Below are 18,380 nucleotides of genomic sequence, written 5' to 3'. Positions count from 1 at the left end.
TGCCACCAACCATCATTCCATGTTATTCTGACCCAGGTTTAACGTACAAATCCACGCATGCCATTTGTTTTCGAGCTACATTCAAAGCCTTTGTAAATGTTTATTGAACTATAATTGATTATTTCATGAACTAGCATGTTTGTGCAACACCGAAAGTAATTGGACATCAAGTCGCAATGTTTATGCCTCATTTGACGACCTAACGTCACTTCCGTATTTATCCTGAGGCGAGACGCAGCAGTCTGCTAGCGATTCCAGTTGCCAACTGGAAAACACGAATTCTCGGGAGAAAAGCAGTCGAACATTTATTATGTATTTATTGGCGATGTGAAATATAATTTTGCCAGCTGAATGTAAAGGTAAGTTGTTGTCAAAGATAGAATGCATAGAACTGGTATGTCACGTATGGATCATACTCGTACTTGCAGCAGCCAAAACTGACAAGCTGGGAGAAGAGAAGGGCATCATGATGGACATTGCCATGATCAGAATCCAGTTCCAGATCTGAAGATCTGGCTATCGTATCCGACGTTGTATATGGGTTCCGTATGCACGTAATAGTTTGATAGCATTGCTTAAAAGGCAAAAGTTGTAAATTAGATCATAACATTGTTTATATACTCCACATTTCTTCCCCTCCTGTCTTGTTTACGGCTTTGGTGAGGTGAAGATATGTTGAGTAAATATTACAGTTATTAATCGATTTACGAAAATTTTAGTCTTCGAGACGAAACTGAATGGAAAGTGTACAGGGGAATTGCCGCTTGCTATTTCAGTATTTGAAATTTTTATGCCAGAAAATAAAAATCATGCAAAAAAAAAAAAAAGAGCACTCACAGAATCTGGTTCCAGTTCATTTAATTCCCAACATTAAAAACATCCCCCCCTTCCCTCCTCCTTCTTCCTTAAATTCCTTCCTTTGGTAAAGTGATCACAGTCAATACCAGACTATTCTATCACTGACTAAAAGGGGGTCTGCAGAAGATATATTTAGGTCTACATAGGTTTCTTGACCGAAAAAACAACAACAAAAAGTGGGTTTTGACCAGCAGGCTACTACCTCAGTCCAGCATTCCTTCAACATAACTAAAACATATTAAGTCTTACCACAGTACTTGGCTTGATGAGAGTCTGGCATGCACTGTTGTTGTTTTGTTGTTGTTTGTTTTGGTTTTTTTACACTGTCAGAAGACCACATATGTGAACATAGTGTTACTTTTGGTGTCATATACTGTACCATGTCAAATGGTACTGTTAGTCATTGCAAAAGTGATTGCATTGAATGACTGACAGACGTAGGATTGCACAAGTCTGATTTTTTAGTCTTTGTGTAAAAACTGGTGTATGGGTAAATAACAACAGAACCATGCATTAGATTTAAACTGAACATATCTGTACATTAAAACGATTATACTGATTTCAACTATCAGCTAAGTGCAACACAGGGTGTTGCCATTTTGGGTTTGGCTCTCTAGAAAGGAAACAGAGTCAAATGTGACGTCCCATCGACTGTGCCACAAAACCAACTCCCAGGATTGCTCTGTTTAGAACAGTTGTTGGAAATGATAGATGTTCAGTAATTCAAACTGCAGGCCCATCAAATTTATCATTTTCAAAACCTGTAGCTGCAGCACTCTGATCATTGGTCCTGTAACATGTGCTTTCTAAATTGGCAAACATGCATTTTCCACATTAGCACTCACACCTTTGATCTGTGTGTATTGGTGACGTTTCAGCAGCTTGTTCAAGTTGTTCTGATTCTTCTTCCATGAAATCTGGTTTGAAGTTATATGGAACTACCATTCCAAATCAGACCTTGCAGTTGCATAGTTTTTTGTTTGTTTGATTGTTTGTTTTGTTTTATTGTTGTTGGTTTTCTTTGGGGGGTTTTGGTGTTTCTTTTGCTGTTGTTGTCATTAGCAGCCCCAATGACTATTTGAAGCATCGCATATAGATGTAGTCTTTTCTCAAGATGCACTTTTATTTGCTTTAAAAGGTACTTGATCAGCCAATACCTAAAATCTGTATGTCAGCCAAAAAGCCAAACCACTTTCTGTCCCCTTTAACTAAATGATAGAAATAAACTGACTGCCAGAGTGTAATAAATGCTGCAGAATGCAGTGGATCCTGCATTAATATTATTCACCTCTCACCCCCCGCCCCTCCACACACACACACACACACACACACACACACACACACACACACACACACACACACACACAAAGTTTTCATTACCTTATGTTTAAAAAAAAAACTTTATATTTCAACCTAGTTTCAGCCTTCTTCAGGATGCTTGGGAACTGAGGGGCAAGTAAATCTATGTATCATAATCACAGCTTACACCAAATCAGTCAAAATTACAAAGATCTGACTAGGGAACATTGATACACCAGCACATCTCTCTCTCTCAACTCTCTCTCTCTCTCTCTCTCTCTCTCTCTCTCTCTCTCTCTCTCTCCCTCCCTCCCTCCCTCCCTCCCTCTCTCTCTTATTTAGGATTATTTTGATTTAATCTTATCTTTCTCTTTGACCGGATAGCTGGATATAAAAGAGCATATAATGATATGTACATGATTACACCACTTCCCTCGTTAAGTATACTTTTTCTCATTTTCATTACTTTCCTCTCTTGCACAGTTAGGAAGATTGATAAAAGTAATCTGATGACTCTCTGGGGTGTAATCTGCTGATGATATTTTGAATGCTTTTACCAGCATTTTGTCTACTTTCTTAAATATTTCAAAATGATGAGAAATAAATTTCACTAAGTTTTTGTTGTTGTTTTTGTTTTTTGTTTTTTTGTTGTTGTTGTTTTGTTGTTGTTTTTGTTTTTTGGTTGTTGTTTTTTTTTGGTTTGGTTTGGTTTTGTTTATAATCCTGTTGAGGTTGATACATTTACAGACTGGCTTTTTCTCTGTGTCCATAACCTACGGGATTTGGACATGGTTTACTGAATCCTCAACATGCATATTTGATCTTCTGCAAGCTATATGTGCACAAAGAAGGTTCAGGCACATGCAGACCACACATCTGTTGACCTTGGAGATCTGAAAAAAATATATATATCTACCTTCAACTCACCATCAACCACTCAGATTGTAAATTCTAATGCTCTAGCTACTTGGCTATCCACATCGAAGCATATCAGCATAAAACCAAGTTTTTAGTCCACATCAGCAAGCAGTGGAATACAAGTGAGGTCAAAATCAAATTTGATTAATGATAATCACATCTTGCACAGAACTAGGAACTTTTTTATGATAGTGCCACAGTAATTGATTTAGTATTGCAACTTTTTTTCCTTGTTTTTCTGCATGCAAAGGATAATTGTGCCATGAATTAATTTCAGTAATGTAACTTACCAAAACACAAACTGATAAAGGAAAATAAGCAGATAAATGAAATATGAGAACATGTAATAAAGTGATAGATATATAGGAACACTGTAAACAGTACTTTCTTGGAGTTAGGCTAAACTGGTGGATAAGAAACTCATGGAGGGTATACACTGTGTTTGGATGTTAAAAATTTGAAGTTAATAAACAGACAAAAGTAAAAAATGTTTGTCATGTAAACTATTTCTTGACTTTGTCAAATAGATATGAAGACTCAAAGATACATAACCTCCTAGGGGAATAAAACTCTGCAAGACGCTGCAGGTCGCATCATTCTTTTCTTTATTATTGCTCAAATAGCAAGAGAAATTTAGGTAATGGTATGGATATCAGCAATGATGAATTATCCTAATGAAAAAGAATTGACAGTGATCGGTCATCGTTATTGTTTTCAGATGGTTATTTCCAATACAACTGTCACATCTGTGACCCATTTGCTGAACACGACACGATCAACAACAACACTGTCAACCACAGCAGGCCCCTCTTCAACCAACACCACAAAGGCCATCCCCACCACCGCAAACAGTAGTTCCTTTGACAACATCACATCTGCACAGCCTCTGATTTTCCTGCAAACTCCAGTGGCTCAGGGAATTGCAGGCACTTTTGCCTTTGCCGCAATCCTTATCACTGTCCATCAGGTAACTCCTTTTACACTCTTTCTTTTTGTTTTTCATGAAATTCGTGGGTTAGTGAGTGTTCACTGTTGGTACTACACCCAGCTCTTGCAGCCATTTCCCCAGTGTTAGCATGTAACTTTTGCAAAGAACAAAAATTTATTCACAAATTTAATTTAGCAATGTACTTGTTCATTTTTTCCTCATTATTTTATGATTATTCTGGAGTGTAAAAATGCAGTGCCATGTTATCAAATGAAAGATCTTTTTCTTTTTTTCACTTTCCACCTTCACTACTGCAAATATGCATCTTTTTCATGAAAGACATATGGTGAAAAAATTACACTTTGGACTTAGCACTACATACTCTATAAAGAGACAAAAAGAAATATTACTTTGCAATTATACTAATGTTGAAAGTTTTTTTGGAGAAAATTAGTGTAGTACATATAGGGTTTGCTTTTAACTGTCTTTTTTTTTCTTTTCTTTTTTTAGTGCCAGTCAGGCACTCTGGACAAAACGTTTAAGTTCCCAATTGTGATTTTGGGTGCCAGCATAATAAAATGAAATAAGATGTGCCATAGAAAGTCTTTCTGCCAGGCTTTATTGTACACGTGCTGGCGCTTTGATTCATACTCCTGCTGTTTATTCTTTTTGTCATCCTGAGCTTTTGTCTCTGTTTTGGGAGCCTTTCTTTTAACATTGAAGATGGGAAACATCGTTCGTTGCTAACGTGCTATGAACATCAACATCCGATCGCGAACGTGCAAAGCTGCTGCTCCACGAAGCAAGCTGAAGCAGATGACACTTTACATTTCGATCGACCATGTCCAAGCTTGCTTTCTTGGTGTGTCTTGTAATTAATTGTCTTTCACCTCTGTCACTTTTTTAGTGCCATCTGGGCACACTCAACAGAAAATTTGCGTGCCCAAACCAACTTTTTGTAGCATTTTCACCCGGGCACCCGCTAAATTCAAACCCTGACATAGAAGTGAGCAGAAAGTCTTTTTTTCCAGAATTTGTGAGTGTATGTGATCTGATTGCTGACAGGTTTGTTTTGTGATGTTTTTTAACAAGTTGCTTGTATTTGTTTTCTTTTTCTTTTTTCAGATTTATCTTCATCTTCGCTACTACACATGTCCCAACGAGCAGCGATGGATTGTTCGCATCCTCTTCATTGTTCCCATCTACTCCTTTGATTCCTTTCTCTCCCTTATGTTCTTCAACAATGACAACTACTATGTCTACTTTGATAGTATCAGAGATTGTTATGAAGGTGGGTGAGAGCGAGACAAAAAAAATGGATGTAAAGTTGTATGTGTGATCAGATTTTCTTGTTCATTAAAACATCAGTAGATTCATCTGAACTACTTCTTTTCGCAATAGCCATATTTGTTTGTGTGACTGGGAAAGGGATATGTACATGAGTGTGGGTGTGAAAAGCGAATGTCATCAGTGATAGTTCTTTTCTTGCTTCAAAAAGATTTTTGTAATTTATTATAGTTCTAATATGGAACTTTTTAATCAGTCATACTTGAACATACACATACTCAGTGATTTGTTTCAGAGTAGGAGTGTTTAAAATAGACACACATTACGTGAGTTAAAGCAAGAAACAACTCAGACATGTGTAAACATTGGTTGAATATTAAAGTTAAAGCAACTGTCCATTACTATAAAAGCAGTAGATGAAGAAGTGTGAATGTATTTGGTTTTTCACATTGTTTCTTTCTCTCTCTCTCTCTCTCTCTCTCTCTCTCTCTCTCTCTCTCTTTTCTTTTTTTTTTTATATTCAGACAGTGAAGAAGTCACACGCAGAGAACTTCAAAAATGAAAAGCAAAACTAAAGATTTACAAAAGCAAATACTGAAAATGTGCTCTGTGGACAATGCATCTGAGGCCACACACACACACACACACAAAAATCTTAACATATCATCAACATTTGAAGGATTCTTCTTCTTCTTCAGCATTCGTGGGCTGCGACTCCTATGTTCACTTGTATATACACGAGTGGGCTTTTACGTGAATGACCGTTTTTACCCCGCCATGTAGGCAGCCATACTCCGCTTTCGGGGGGTGTGCATGCTGGGTATGTACTTGTTTCCATAACCCACCGAACACTGACATGGGTTACAGGATCTTTAACGTACGTATTTGATCTTAATGCTTGCGTGTACACACGAAGGGGGTTCAGGCACTAGCAGGTCTGCACATGTGTTGACATGGGAGATCGGAAAAATCTCCACCCTTTACCCACCAGGCACTGCACCGAGATTCAAACCCAGGACCCTCAGATTGAAAGCCCAACGCTTTAAGCATTGGGCAATTGCGCCCTTCATTTGAAGGATTAATGATGTAAGATTATTAAATATTACCACTTAGGAGAGTGGGCCGTCATGGACTTCACTTCTTCTTTTTTTCTTCTTCTCTTTTTTTTTTTTTTTTTTTTTGTATTATAATTTCCCTGGTCAGTGTAGTACACTGGAATTACTTGAATGCTTCTGGTTTTAACTTCAGATTACTTTTTGGGGGGCGGAAGGCAGTGAACTATTTGAAAGCAATCATATATGATGTTGTTATTAATTTACAATGAACGAACAGGTGTACTTTTCTTACTTAGTGAGTATCCAACAGGTTGTTTATTGTATGGACATTTCAGTCATTTTCCTCATACCATTAGATTACAATATCTTGATCTGTTTTCAGCTTTTGTGATCTACAGTTTCCTCAGCTTGTGCTATGAATATCTTGGTGGAGAGGGATCAATCATGTCAGAAATTCGAGGCAATCCAATCAGGTAAAATCATGAGTGGTCTCTTGGTTTGTGAAAAGGACTCCCAGTACCACAGTCTTTGTTGTTCTGATGTTTTTGTTCAACTGTTGTCTTGTTTCAGTATAATGCCACATTTTTAGCTCAAAGTTTGGCACCTACCAAGTATGCATACACTCACATTGGACTTCTTATTTTATTATTGCTGTAAAGAGTTGCTATTTTCTTTGTCTATTTTTCATTGGTTTTTAAATAAAATAAAAAAAAGAGTCACTGTGTATATCATGTTTGTTGAGTCTCTCCAGCAAGTTGTTGCCCATTTTCAGCTCCCATTACCTTGTGTATCGATTTCATGTCTGCTTATCTCTCTGACAATAGCCCATAAAATGTTTCTTCTTCTTCTTCTTCTTCTTCTTCTTCTCCTTCTTCTTTTTCATTCGTGGGCTGCAACTCCCGCACTCACTCATATGTACACAAGAGAGCTTTTACCTGCATGACCGTTTTTACCGCACCATGTAGGCAGCCATACTCCATTTTCGGGGGTGTGCATGCTGGGTATGTTGTTTCCATAACCCACCAAACGCTGACATGGATTACAGGGTCTTTAACGTGCATATTTCATCTTCTGCTTTCGTACACACACGAAGGGGGTTCAGGCACTAGCAGGTCTGCACATAATTATGTTAACCTGGAAGATCGCAAAAATCTCCACCCTTTACCCACCAGGCGCCGTTACCAAGATTTGAACCCAGGACCCTCAGATTGAAAGTCCAACTCAGCTATTGCGCCCGTCAATGCACACGCATGTGTACAAGTTACAATGTTCTTCTGTAGCTTGACCCTGGAAATGTACCCATTATGTACTCTTTGCTCTTAGGTTTGTCATTAAAAATTTGCTTTTTGGTACAGTCGATTATGGAGTTCATTTTCAAAAATTGCCCGACTTCTTTGGCAAGTCAGCTCTTGCTTTGTCCTGACTTTCATTTTCAAAGAATGCCCGACTTCTTTGGCAAGTCAGGTCTTGCTTTGTCCTGACTTTCATTTTCAAAGAATGCTTGACTTCTTTGGCAAGTCTGGTTTTGCTCTGTCCTGGCTTTCTTCATTTATTCATCCAAGCAGAGAGACAAAAGAGAGAGAGAGAGAGAGATAAACTGTACTAAGCATTGAATGAAAGAATATTTTATTTTGTGTGTTTGATTTTGGTTTTTATGTGGGTGTACGTGATGATGTTTGTTTTTGTTTTTTGGGGGGAGTGGAGGGGCAGAGAGGGTGGGGAAGAAGGGAGTTGTCATGGAGAGTGGGAGCTGGGTGGAGAAGAATACCAAAGATAGTTGAAATAGTTTTCAGACTGCATCCAGAATGTGCAGTGAGTGTCTTGCCATGTTGTCAGGTCCAGCTGGCTGTGGTGCACATGCTGCTTGTCTGGCAATCAGTACACCATCGGCTTTCTCCGCTTCTGCAAACAGGTAAACCTCAGTGGATTTCTCATCAAAAGTCAGGGCAACAGTATTCATTATCTGTTGTCGTCGTTGTTGTTGTTAAGACTGTTATTCATTTGTTCTTGTTTATTTTTGTTTGTATTTCTTTATTTTGTCTGCTTATTTTATTAAATTTTTACGTTAATATTGTACACAAACCTAGGATAGGCTTCCAGGGCTTGATGATCAGTGTGTTTTTGTTTTTGTTTTTTTTGTTTGTTTGTTTTTTTAACCCAGCAAATGTTGTGGAAAGAATATGGATCTCTCTGCATGCTCATGAGTCTGACACACCCTTGAAATTGAAACTGCAACTGTTGTTTGTTTTTGTTATTAATCAGTTGTTTTTAGTTGTTGTTTTTTTGTTGTTGTTGTTTATTTAAATATCTGAATGTAGAATCATAATGTTATCATGATATCAAAACTATTGGTGAGACACTATAACTTGACATTCTAATGGACGGGTGTTTCAGGTATGTAATAGTTAAGTAATTGCTGTGTTGGATTTCAGGCGACACTTCAGTTCTGCATTGTTAAACCTGTGATGGCGATCCTCACTCTCTTGCTGCAGGCCTTTGGATACTACAAGGATGGAAACTTCTCGTGAGTTTAAACTTACAGCATTTCCTATATTTAATTTGTTTGCAAATTATTTGTCGTTCTTTGAGTGAATCGTTTATTGGCATCTGAAATATTGATACTTTGAAAAAGACAACAAAGCATCTGTTTAAAAAAGGATATCTGTTGTGGCAAGAATATAGATAAATTTGTGTTCAGTCGACAGGGTTCAATAATATGCAAAGAGTAAAAGTCATCTTTTATGTGTTTAACCATAAATCTAAGGTTGGCCTCCAGGACTGCATGCCATTTAGCTTTTTGCAATTCAAAACAAATGAGAAATGTTTTTGATTGGCAGTTCAGTATATTACCCAAAAACGTCCATCTTGAATCCTAATCTGTGAAGCATATGTTCAAACCAAAACCCAGTGGTTGTATTCAGGACTTCACAGCATGGAATTTAAAAGAAATAATGACAAATATTGTTTGACAACTCCTAGAGTTCAATTAAATCAAATTTTGGTGTCATATGCTGTACCATGTCAAACTGATGCAAACTAGAATATTTATCTTGAAGTATTATCTGTGAAGCATGTGTTAAAGCAAATGTCTGATGTTGGCGATAGAACCACATAGCTGTGTGAAATGCAAGTCATGACAAGTGCTGTTGGTGGTGTCCTGCAGGCCGGCCAGTGGCTACCTGTACATCACCATCATCTACAACATCTCTATCAGCCTGGCTCTCTATGCCCTCCTGCTTTTCTACTTCGCCACACAGGAGCTGCTCAGTGCTTACGAACCTGTGCTGAAGTTCTGTATCATCAAGTCTGTCATCTTTCTCTCCTTCTGGCAAGGTGAGCTCTGTAACGAACTCGTTTTGTCGAGCCAGTGTTCTGCCTTAAATCTGTGGGGTTTTTTGTTTGTTTGTTTGTTTTCTTTTCCGGGGGGGTGGGGGGGGGTGGATTTTTTATCTTTCTATTTGGAGAATCTAAGATTGAAGAGGCTATGTTTCACAAGCAGTTTTTTGTACATTAAATGATTAATGTAAATCATTGCTGTGAAGCATGACATTGATCATGTTTGCTTGATAAATTCAAGACAAGCAAAATGATGATACTGTGCCAAGGTAAGTTTTCGGTTTACTTGAACCTTCTTCATGTTAAAACGTTGGCTGACTTTCATGTGCCCAGATAACTTTTCTATTTAATCAAGTTTTCTTCAGGTTAAAAGGTTGGCTTACTTAGTTTTTATAGTGATCAACGTTGATGTATTTGATTGTTCTAATCTTGATTTTGTGACACTAGGTGTGGTGTTGGCTATCTTCGAAAAGTCTGGTGTGATCAGCCCAATCTTCATGGAGGATGGAGAAACCAGGGTTGGCGTGGGCACCGTTTCTGCAGGCTGGCAGAATTTCTTCATCTGCATGGAGATGTTTCTGGCCGCCATCGCTCTGCGCTTTGCCTTCCCACACAGCGTGTACAGCTCTGGCGCTGGCATTGTGCATGGGCGCACAGTGTCTCTGCAGAGCATTTCATCGTCACTCAAGGAAACCATGAACCCTCGAGACATCATGCAGGACGCCATCCACAACTTCCACCCCCAGTACCAGCAGTACACCCAGCACGCCCAGTATGGGGGATCCAAGCAGGTAGAGATCCACTGTCATTTCTGCTGTTGGTGTATTCTGTCTGTAACAGGTAACAGTGACCTTGTTTGAACCCTTATCAGTCTCAGGTAAAGATCAGTGTCACTACTACAGGGGGGGGGGGGGTGTGTTGTTGTTGTTTTCTTGTTTTGTTTTGGTTTTTTGTTAGTTACAACAATCAGTGATGTTGAATCTTATACTAAGAAAACAATACATCAACTTCGGTGGATGGTTGGGAATTCCTGAAGTTTTGCTGAAACAAAAGTTGAAGTGAAGCCAGAGATTGACTCTTTCATTATACACCCACCCCCATCCTTTTATCATGTGTTTAAACAAAGTGAGTCTGTAATCACCCAGTCCTGGTTGTTCTGTGTGTGTGTGTATGTGTTTGTGGTGTGTGTATGTGCATTTGTGTGTGCATATGTGTGTATGTAATTATGTGTATGATCAGTACTCCTGTTGATTTACTCTTTTTGTAACAGGTACAAGTGACTTAATGAACCCCTTTAGTCTTTAAAGTTTGCAAGAAAGAACTGCTGGCTGGTTGATTTCAGACCATTTCTTTAAGAGGTACTGTTTATAATCCTGCATTCAGGTGGAAAATTATTTGCAGCTGCTGTGTTATAGTTTGGTAGTTAAGTGATTAAAAGTTTGAGGCTGCATTTAAAGTTGAAATTTCATTATCCATTTCTTCTTGTTTAAATCTCTTCCATTTACTGATGTTAGCAGCAAGCATTTTGTCACACAGGAATTGCTATTTCTTTGTGTTGTTTTGGGGTTTGGTTTTTGTTTTGTTAGGGTGATCTTTGTTGTTGTTTCTTTTTGTTGTTTTTTTGCCTGTTATTTGATTTTTTTTATGTGACGTGGTTGAAGACAAAATTTGACAAAAAACAAGAACACCAGAGAAGCGACAGACAAACAGAAAATACGAAGAAAAAAAATTAGCCGTATGAAGAGCACAGGAACAGGAGTCATAATGGCTGCCGGAAAAAGAGGGCGCTAGTCGGGGGGGCAAAGGGGAGGTTACCTACTTCCGGGAGGTTATTGGCCATAGCTACTTTCGTTTTCTCCGCATAAGCAGATAGTAGTTTGCACAGGACAGGATTGTCAGACCCCTGCCGGAGTCTGCACTAGTGGGTCACAGTAAGTATGTTACTTAAACGTAATTTTAGATAGAAAATTTCCTTTAATCCTTGTGTATCAAATTCATCTGTGCATCTATTCACAGTATATCAAATTCAGTCAGTATGAGAGAAAAGAAGAAAAACAGATTCTAAATATCATGCATTGTCACCAGGAGAACAGTGATAATGTCACAAGGAAGAAAATGATAATTTCCCCTGTCATGTACACCAGGTTCCCTATCAGCGTGATGAAGATGGAGGAGACTATGGTTGGAACCAAGGCAGCTACTACCAGCAGGAATGCCCCGTGGGTGGAGGTGGTGGTGGGGCAGCAACAGGGATGACATCACACCACCAACAGCAGCGTCAACAGACAACTCAGGCTGTCGGCATTCCCGGACGTAAGCAACGTTTCAACGAAAAATCAACACTGCTTAGTTCTGATGATGAATTCCAGTGAACGATTAAGTGTTCCACTTACTCAGTAGGCATTGCTTGTGAAATGTGAATTTGCCAAATCAGCTGAAGGAAGATAAGGATCATCAGAGAGAAGGACTGATCAATGTCAGACATAAATTATTAAAGTGTATTGAGTGTATCGGATCTGTAAGCTGTTGCTTTTTTCCCCCCACTATGTATGATCTCTTTCATTTCATGCCTGCACTTAGAAGCACAGTTCATGTATGCTTGTGTCAGTGCAAAAGGCTGATGTGTCTCATATTATCTAACAGAATGTTTTGAACGGTGAACTTTTTTTTTCTGAAATTTTGATGAATATCAGTCTTACAGAAAATATGTTGTTAACTTTTTTTCTTGCCCCAGGTGTATCCTCATTTGAAGCAGTCATAAAGTCTGCACATTTTTGCTGAACTGTTTTGTGCAGTATCTTAAGCACTCCATGACATGTATCAGATGATGATGCTTTTGTGGGCTTGTGTTTGTTAATTCATATCACATGGACAGAAAAACAGGTAAATATTCATTGGTGGTCTGCACTGTAACCTTTTTTTTTTCTTTTTTTTTTTTTCTTTTTGATTGAAATGGTCAAAATGTTGCCAGAAGTTGTCTGTGATTTGATATTTAGTAAGTTGAAACAGCTTGCTGATGCAGAGATAGCAGGGAAGCACCATGCAGGTTGCCCATCCTTCTGTGTGGGTGGTTTAACTATCATATTTATAATGGAACCATTTTGAAAGTTTGCTATGATCAAGGTGTTGCAGAGATAAAACTACCACAGCAACATCCTTGAGAATAGAAGTTAGAAAGAAAACATTTTGATGTTTTTATTTGTTGTTCTTTGTCAGAAAAAAATGTTGGTCATTTACTGCAATCAAATTATTCTCCATTTCACAGTAATAATGTTTGGATGCTTCACCATGGACATTTTTTTCTTGAAGAGAAAAAAATGCATAAGGTGTTCTTTAGAAATTTTTGGTATATTGTTCACTGAATCTCTTCGTGGTCTTCTGTTAATGAACTGTAAAATACCCGATTTACCAAATTTACCTTAGATCACGCTTCCACCTATCGACACCCTGCCCTCTTCTTTTGTTTTTTCTCTCATAGACTGTTCTGAAAGACATTGTCTCATCTTGAATCTGGTCACAAATTTTGTGCATGAACCTTTTGGTTTTGTAGTTCACATTTTCATGAAATAGACTGGTATGCAGATTTCAGGTGTTTCTTTTTTTTTTTCTTTTTTTCTTGTTTTAAGGCTTAGATATTTCATAAACCATTGACTTTTTGTGTGATCCATTTTGAATATAGTATGTAGTGATGCCAGGCATGTTTATTCTTTCTGAAAGAATATTTGGATATCACTTGTCTCACAGGAAAGGCTTGTGTGTTTTCATTTCATGCAAACTGATCCAAATATGAAACTGTTCAGAATTTATAATAGTAAAGCTTTTATATGATGTGCTGTGTGAGATTTTGTTGTGAATATGCTGTTAGGAGGAAAGGTGTGGAATAAGGTATATTTATTTAAGTCATTAAAAGTACAGACAAGAGTATCACAAGAAGAATATCTTAATGGTGAGCTAGTTAATCTTTTTTCCCATTACCCTATATTTGCTAGTCATAGTCAACTAGTGCTATCATATTTGATATATTCATTGTTTTTGTTTTTCTCGTGTCAAAAGTGCAATACTGAACTTTTGTTGTTGTTATTTATGTTGGCTGTACTGTGAACTTTACCTTGCCAATTTTATGTACAGTTATTGTTGAAACATAGCTGCTGTGAAGTTAAATAGTCTGTGATGGAAAGAGTGTAGAATTTTTTCTCACTGTGTATTTGTTTAAATTATCAACCACTTGCATGATTAGTAACATGGGAATATGTGTTCAGAGAAAAGTCATCTTTGAATTATTTTGCCCATGTAATGTGTATTGCTACTTAAAACTCATCTTAAATGATCCACAACAAGGGTAATGGATTGCCTAGGAGAGTCACAGTACTTGAATGAATTTTAGTTTTTGAATTTGAGGAATCAGTTGTAGATATACCATGACAGGTATGGCTTTGTCTCATGTGTGAACTTGCAACAAGGTTCATATCAAGAAAATTGTTATAAAACTGAAGAAATCAGACAAAAAACAAGTGACTTTACTATGCTATTCGTTTTTCCTTGATACATTTTTGATAAGTTTTATACCAGGAGTCTCACATATGTAAAGATACTGCAGACAGGCTGATCCATTTTTTTATGTTTTTGAAAGAAAAAACAAAAACTGATGTACACCCAAGGTTGACAATGCAAATGGATATGTATTTCTATTGAAATGCATATACTTTTACATATTACAGCAGAGTTGTAGAGGAAAACAAGGTAAACATACCTCCAAGCGTTCTGTAAATGACTTTCAATAGAATTTTATTAAAAGAATATAAATAAAATGAGGGAAGGGGGACAGGAGAGCATACATATGAAACCTTTCAGTGACAAGGAAAAGGGTTTCTTTGAAACTTCTCCAATGGTTATGCTCTTCATTGCACCTGACATAACTGGAATTTTTCCCCCTGGATTTCTCAGCAGCTTTTGACCCATGCTGCATTGCTGATGGATATCACTCACCATTCACTGATGCTCCATGTCTCAACAGGAGAAATCACTGTATTGTGATTTCCAAAAAAAGCTGACAGTTATGGACAATATTAGAGCTGAGAACAAAAAGAAATAGAAATGACATATTTTATAAAGAAGTGTATTCATAAATAGAAAAATTGATTATTGCATATTACATACATCTGTATAGTCAGCGTTCAGTGCTTGTACTTTTTACTGTTCTGTAAGCAGTTACCCACTAACATTTATTGATATTCCAGTGATGCAATCAGCATCAAAGATCTACACTGCAGTGTTTTTTATGTATGTTTAAACTCATTGTCTTCACTGTTTTGAATGTCCTTCAGTTACTTGCCATTGGACTAAGGTACAGATTAGAATGGTGTGATCAGTAAAAATGCATGATAAATATTCATAATGTATGATTTGGTGTCAGATTTGTCAATGTATAAATTCAAAATAAACTAACTCTTGGCATGTTAAAAAAAATTATATTGGAATCTTGCTACTGCTAACAATTGTACTTAATGCCTGGACTGTTTTGAAGATATGAATAGAAATGGGCAAAATTTCATTATTATATTCTTTTATTTGGATGTTCATTGTCAGTCAGCTTCATGAGAAAAAGCCACATGCTTCTGTTTGTAACCTGTATAAGATTGACTTGACTGCTATGTTTTTCACTTGTTTTTTAAGAATTGAAAAAACTTAAAAACTGAAAATACAATAGTTAAAAAATATATAGCTAGTTTTGTTGAAGTTGTATTTTTACATTCACACAGCTCTGTTTCTTATTGGGCTTTTTTTTTTTTTTATTCCTTGCAAGAAGTTTTTAGAATTCTTTGGAAATGAGGATAAGATTGTTTAAAAATATTTTCATGTCTTCAAGATCAGACATATTTTCACAAGAAAATATTTTGGATGCATGACATCTGAAAGTCATCTCTTCTTCCATAATATGATAGTTTTAATCTTTCTCATTTCTTGCACGTACATTTATCAAAAGACTGAACTCTTAGTAAGAGAAATTAGTTTCTTAACTGACTTTTTTTTCATGCACGTACATTTATCAAAAGGCTGAACTCTTAGTAAGAGAAATTACTTTCTTAACTGACTTTTTTTTTCAGGGGAGAGATCTCCATCAGATATACACCATTCCAGACTTTAATGTGAAGTGGTGATAAGTTTTCCAAATTTCAAAACAAACTGGAAGTGGAATTATGTGATAGTCCAATCTAAACCAGCAACTGCATTGCTCTCTCCCTAAAATTTCAGCAATGTTTTGGGGGTTTATTTGGATATACGTACACACTCTCAGAATAATTTTTTATCAGTGGTGTATATCCTACATGTCATGCAGCAATTATCTAATCTGTTTCCTCTCAAAATATGAAGCGTTTGCATTTGCTTCAAGTCAGCTGTTTTAGATTACAGTCTGCTGCAATGCTATTGGTATGAAGACTAAGTAGAGTGTGTGAGCACACAGTCATTTAACTGCACTGTGATTTGGATTTTGCTAAGATTCCTTCTGTCATTAAAGTTAGCTAAACATGGATTTAATTACACATGGATTCTGTGGTGGTTTTCAGTGTTGGTTGTTGTCATTGTCTTATGTGACATATTTCATGTTAATTGTTGTGTGAAAGCATAATGTCAAGGTTATTTTATTACCTGGTATATATATATATTATATATATATGTGTGAAATCACTTTCAAGCCAATATATTTTCCAGTGGTCTGTAAATCTGTGAATATATCGTTATTTGATCTTGTGACATGTTTCTTTGAGTGTGCAATATTACTGTCATATTCCTGTTGATACAGTTATTTCCTTCAGTGGTTTTTGCTTTTCATTCAGAGTCCTTTTTTTGTAATGCAGTTAAAAATGGGAATGAAAAAGTTTGTTTTGTTTGTTTGTTTTTTTTAGTCTGCTAAAACATTGGTAAGGAAACATGATTGATCAAAAATATGTGGTAAAAACTCAGTTTCTCCCTCAAATTGACTGATTTCATGTATTTCACAGAGAAAAATATGCTAGTTAGAGTGATCTTTTTTAGATCATTTAGCCTAAAACACAGATTAAAGATGACAACCTGTCAACATTTTCCAGATGGTCATGTTTATGAATTGTTATAATGTTGTTCAGGACTAAGAAAGAGTTCCAAGGAATACTCTAGGGCTGGAAATTTGTTGTTGCCAGTTTGTTGATTATGGCAAAGGGAGATACCTATCTGTTGATCTCAAACAAGAGTTGTAACTTTGCAAGATAACCATTTGTTGTCACAAAAACAAAAAAAGGTTACAAGTGTTTTTCTGGAACTTTTGGTCATATTGCTCTTCTCTGATCAGCTTCAAGGTGCCAGGTAGCCTGTCATAATGCCAACTCACTCACCCTGAAGTCATGTTCAGGCAGTTAGTCTGAGATAGCCAAAAACCATCATTTGCTGCTGATGTTGGTAAGAGATACAGACAGCGATGAAATTAAGTCACCTTTTTTTTTATAAACTCATGGATTTAGTCTGTATAATATACCTTGAGCCTAAGTCCCTTTCAGTCATTACCGGTACCTGTCATTGTGTTCTTCAAAGGTATGGCCCTAAAGCAGTAGAGTTTAGCTACATATTGGTTGACACAATCAAGTTCAAGTTGTTCAAGGTCTGGTCCCTGAGCCCAGATGAGAGTTACATTTATCTTTATAGTGCTTAATTTGGGAATGTGAGAGAAATGAACAATTCCTGTTTTTCCTTGCATTTGATGACAGGGTCTGTATTCTCTATCTGGACATCTATATAAAGGCATTTTTATTCAATTGATTGTTTAATGGATACATTTTGTCGGTCTTTTCCTGTTGTTTGAAACAATAGCACACCTGGCACAAAAAGATAAATAACTAAATACATAAATCAAAAGATAACACATAAAATATAAAATAAAAACTGTTGTGCATTTAGTTACTTTCAAATCAAACAGCAGTTTAGTCATTGTTGTAGTTAACTCATACCTCCAGTCTTGGTTTTAAGATGGTGACAAATTTATTTTAACTTAGGACATGTTGATTAAATGAGGCCCAAGCCTCTCTGTCTTTTTGATCATTAGGATAGGAGGACATGTACCGCAATGTATTTCTTGTACCAAAGCTGGCTGATCTCTAAACATCCATGAAATCAAAGCACAAACAAAATTTTTAAGAATTCATTTTTTTGTATACATGCACATGGTTTGTATATCAGGCTGTCCAGCGTTATGATTATGTAAAATATATCATTTATAATTGAAGATCATGAAAGATAACCCAGTTGACTGAATGATATAACCTATTTGATTTTATTTCAACCTTCCTTTTTTTCTTCTTTTTTTTCTGTATTTGAGTGCCATGGAAGGATACCTCAATTTGCGTGCAATTCTCAGTGTTTAAAATTTCAGGGTTGCTTGAGTCTTGTATGATTATGCTTCTGTGATGTGAGAAAGTATTTTTTTGTTGTTGTAAACAAAGGCAGTATACATTTTTTCCATATCAGTTCTGAAAGGTTCACAAATAACAGGCTGTGTACCCTCTTTTCAACGCAGAGATGCTGTTCTATTTTTATCTTGCACTTTGTTGTTTTATTCAAACATATATTTTTGGACACAGTGCATGATGTTGTGCAGTTCTATTGCTGTTAATTCCATATGGTGTATGTGATTGAAGTTTGGTGTTGTGTCAGTAAACATATTAAAGACA

The 18,380-nt window shown here is 36.7% G+C and overlaps 1 protein-coding gene across 1 annotated transcript; it reads left to right on the top strand.

Annotated features, from left to right (window-relative positions):
- Nucleotides 1-221: 221 nt before the first annotated feature.
- Nucleotides 222-18,380, top strand: LOC143287027 (transmembrane protein 184B-like). The gene is made up of 9 exons (XM_076595042.1): nucleotides 222-359; nucleotides 3,794-4,042; nucleotides 5,129-5,294; nucleotides 6,728-6,818; nucleotides 8,182-8,257; nucleotides 8,778-8,869; nucleotides 9,509-9,678; nucleotides 10,129-10,472; nucleotides 11,826-18,380. Exons 2-9 carry the CDS (start codon nucleotides 3,794-3,796, stop codon nucleotides 12,051-12,053), a joined length of 1,416 nt encoding a protein of 471 aa, XP_076451157.1. The 5' UTR covers nucleotides 222-359; the 3' UTR covers nucleotides 12,054-18,380.

The sequence above is a fragment of the Babylonia areolata genome, chromosome 1, assembly GCF_041734735.1.
Source record: "Babylonia areolata isolate BAREFJ2019XMU chromosome 1, ASM4173473v1, whole genome shotgun sequence".
NCBI lineage: Eukaryota > Metazoa > Mollusca > Gastropoda > Neogastropoda > Buccinidae > Babylonia > Babylonia areolata.
The sequence above is the reverse complement of the archived record's forward strand: the minus strand, read 5'-3'. Positions and strand labels throughout refer to the sequence as shown.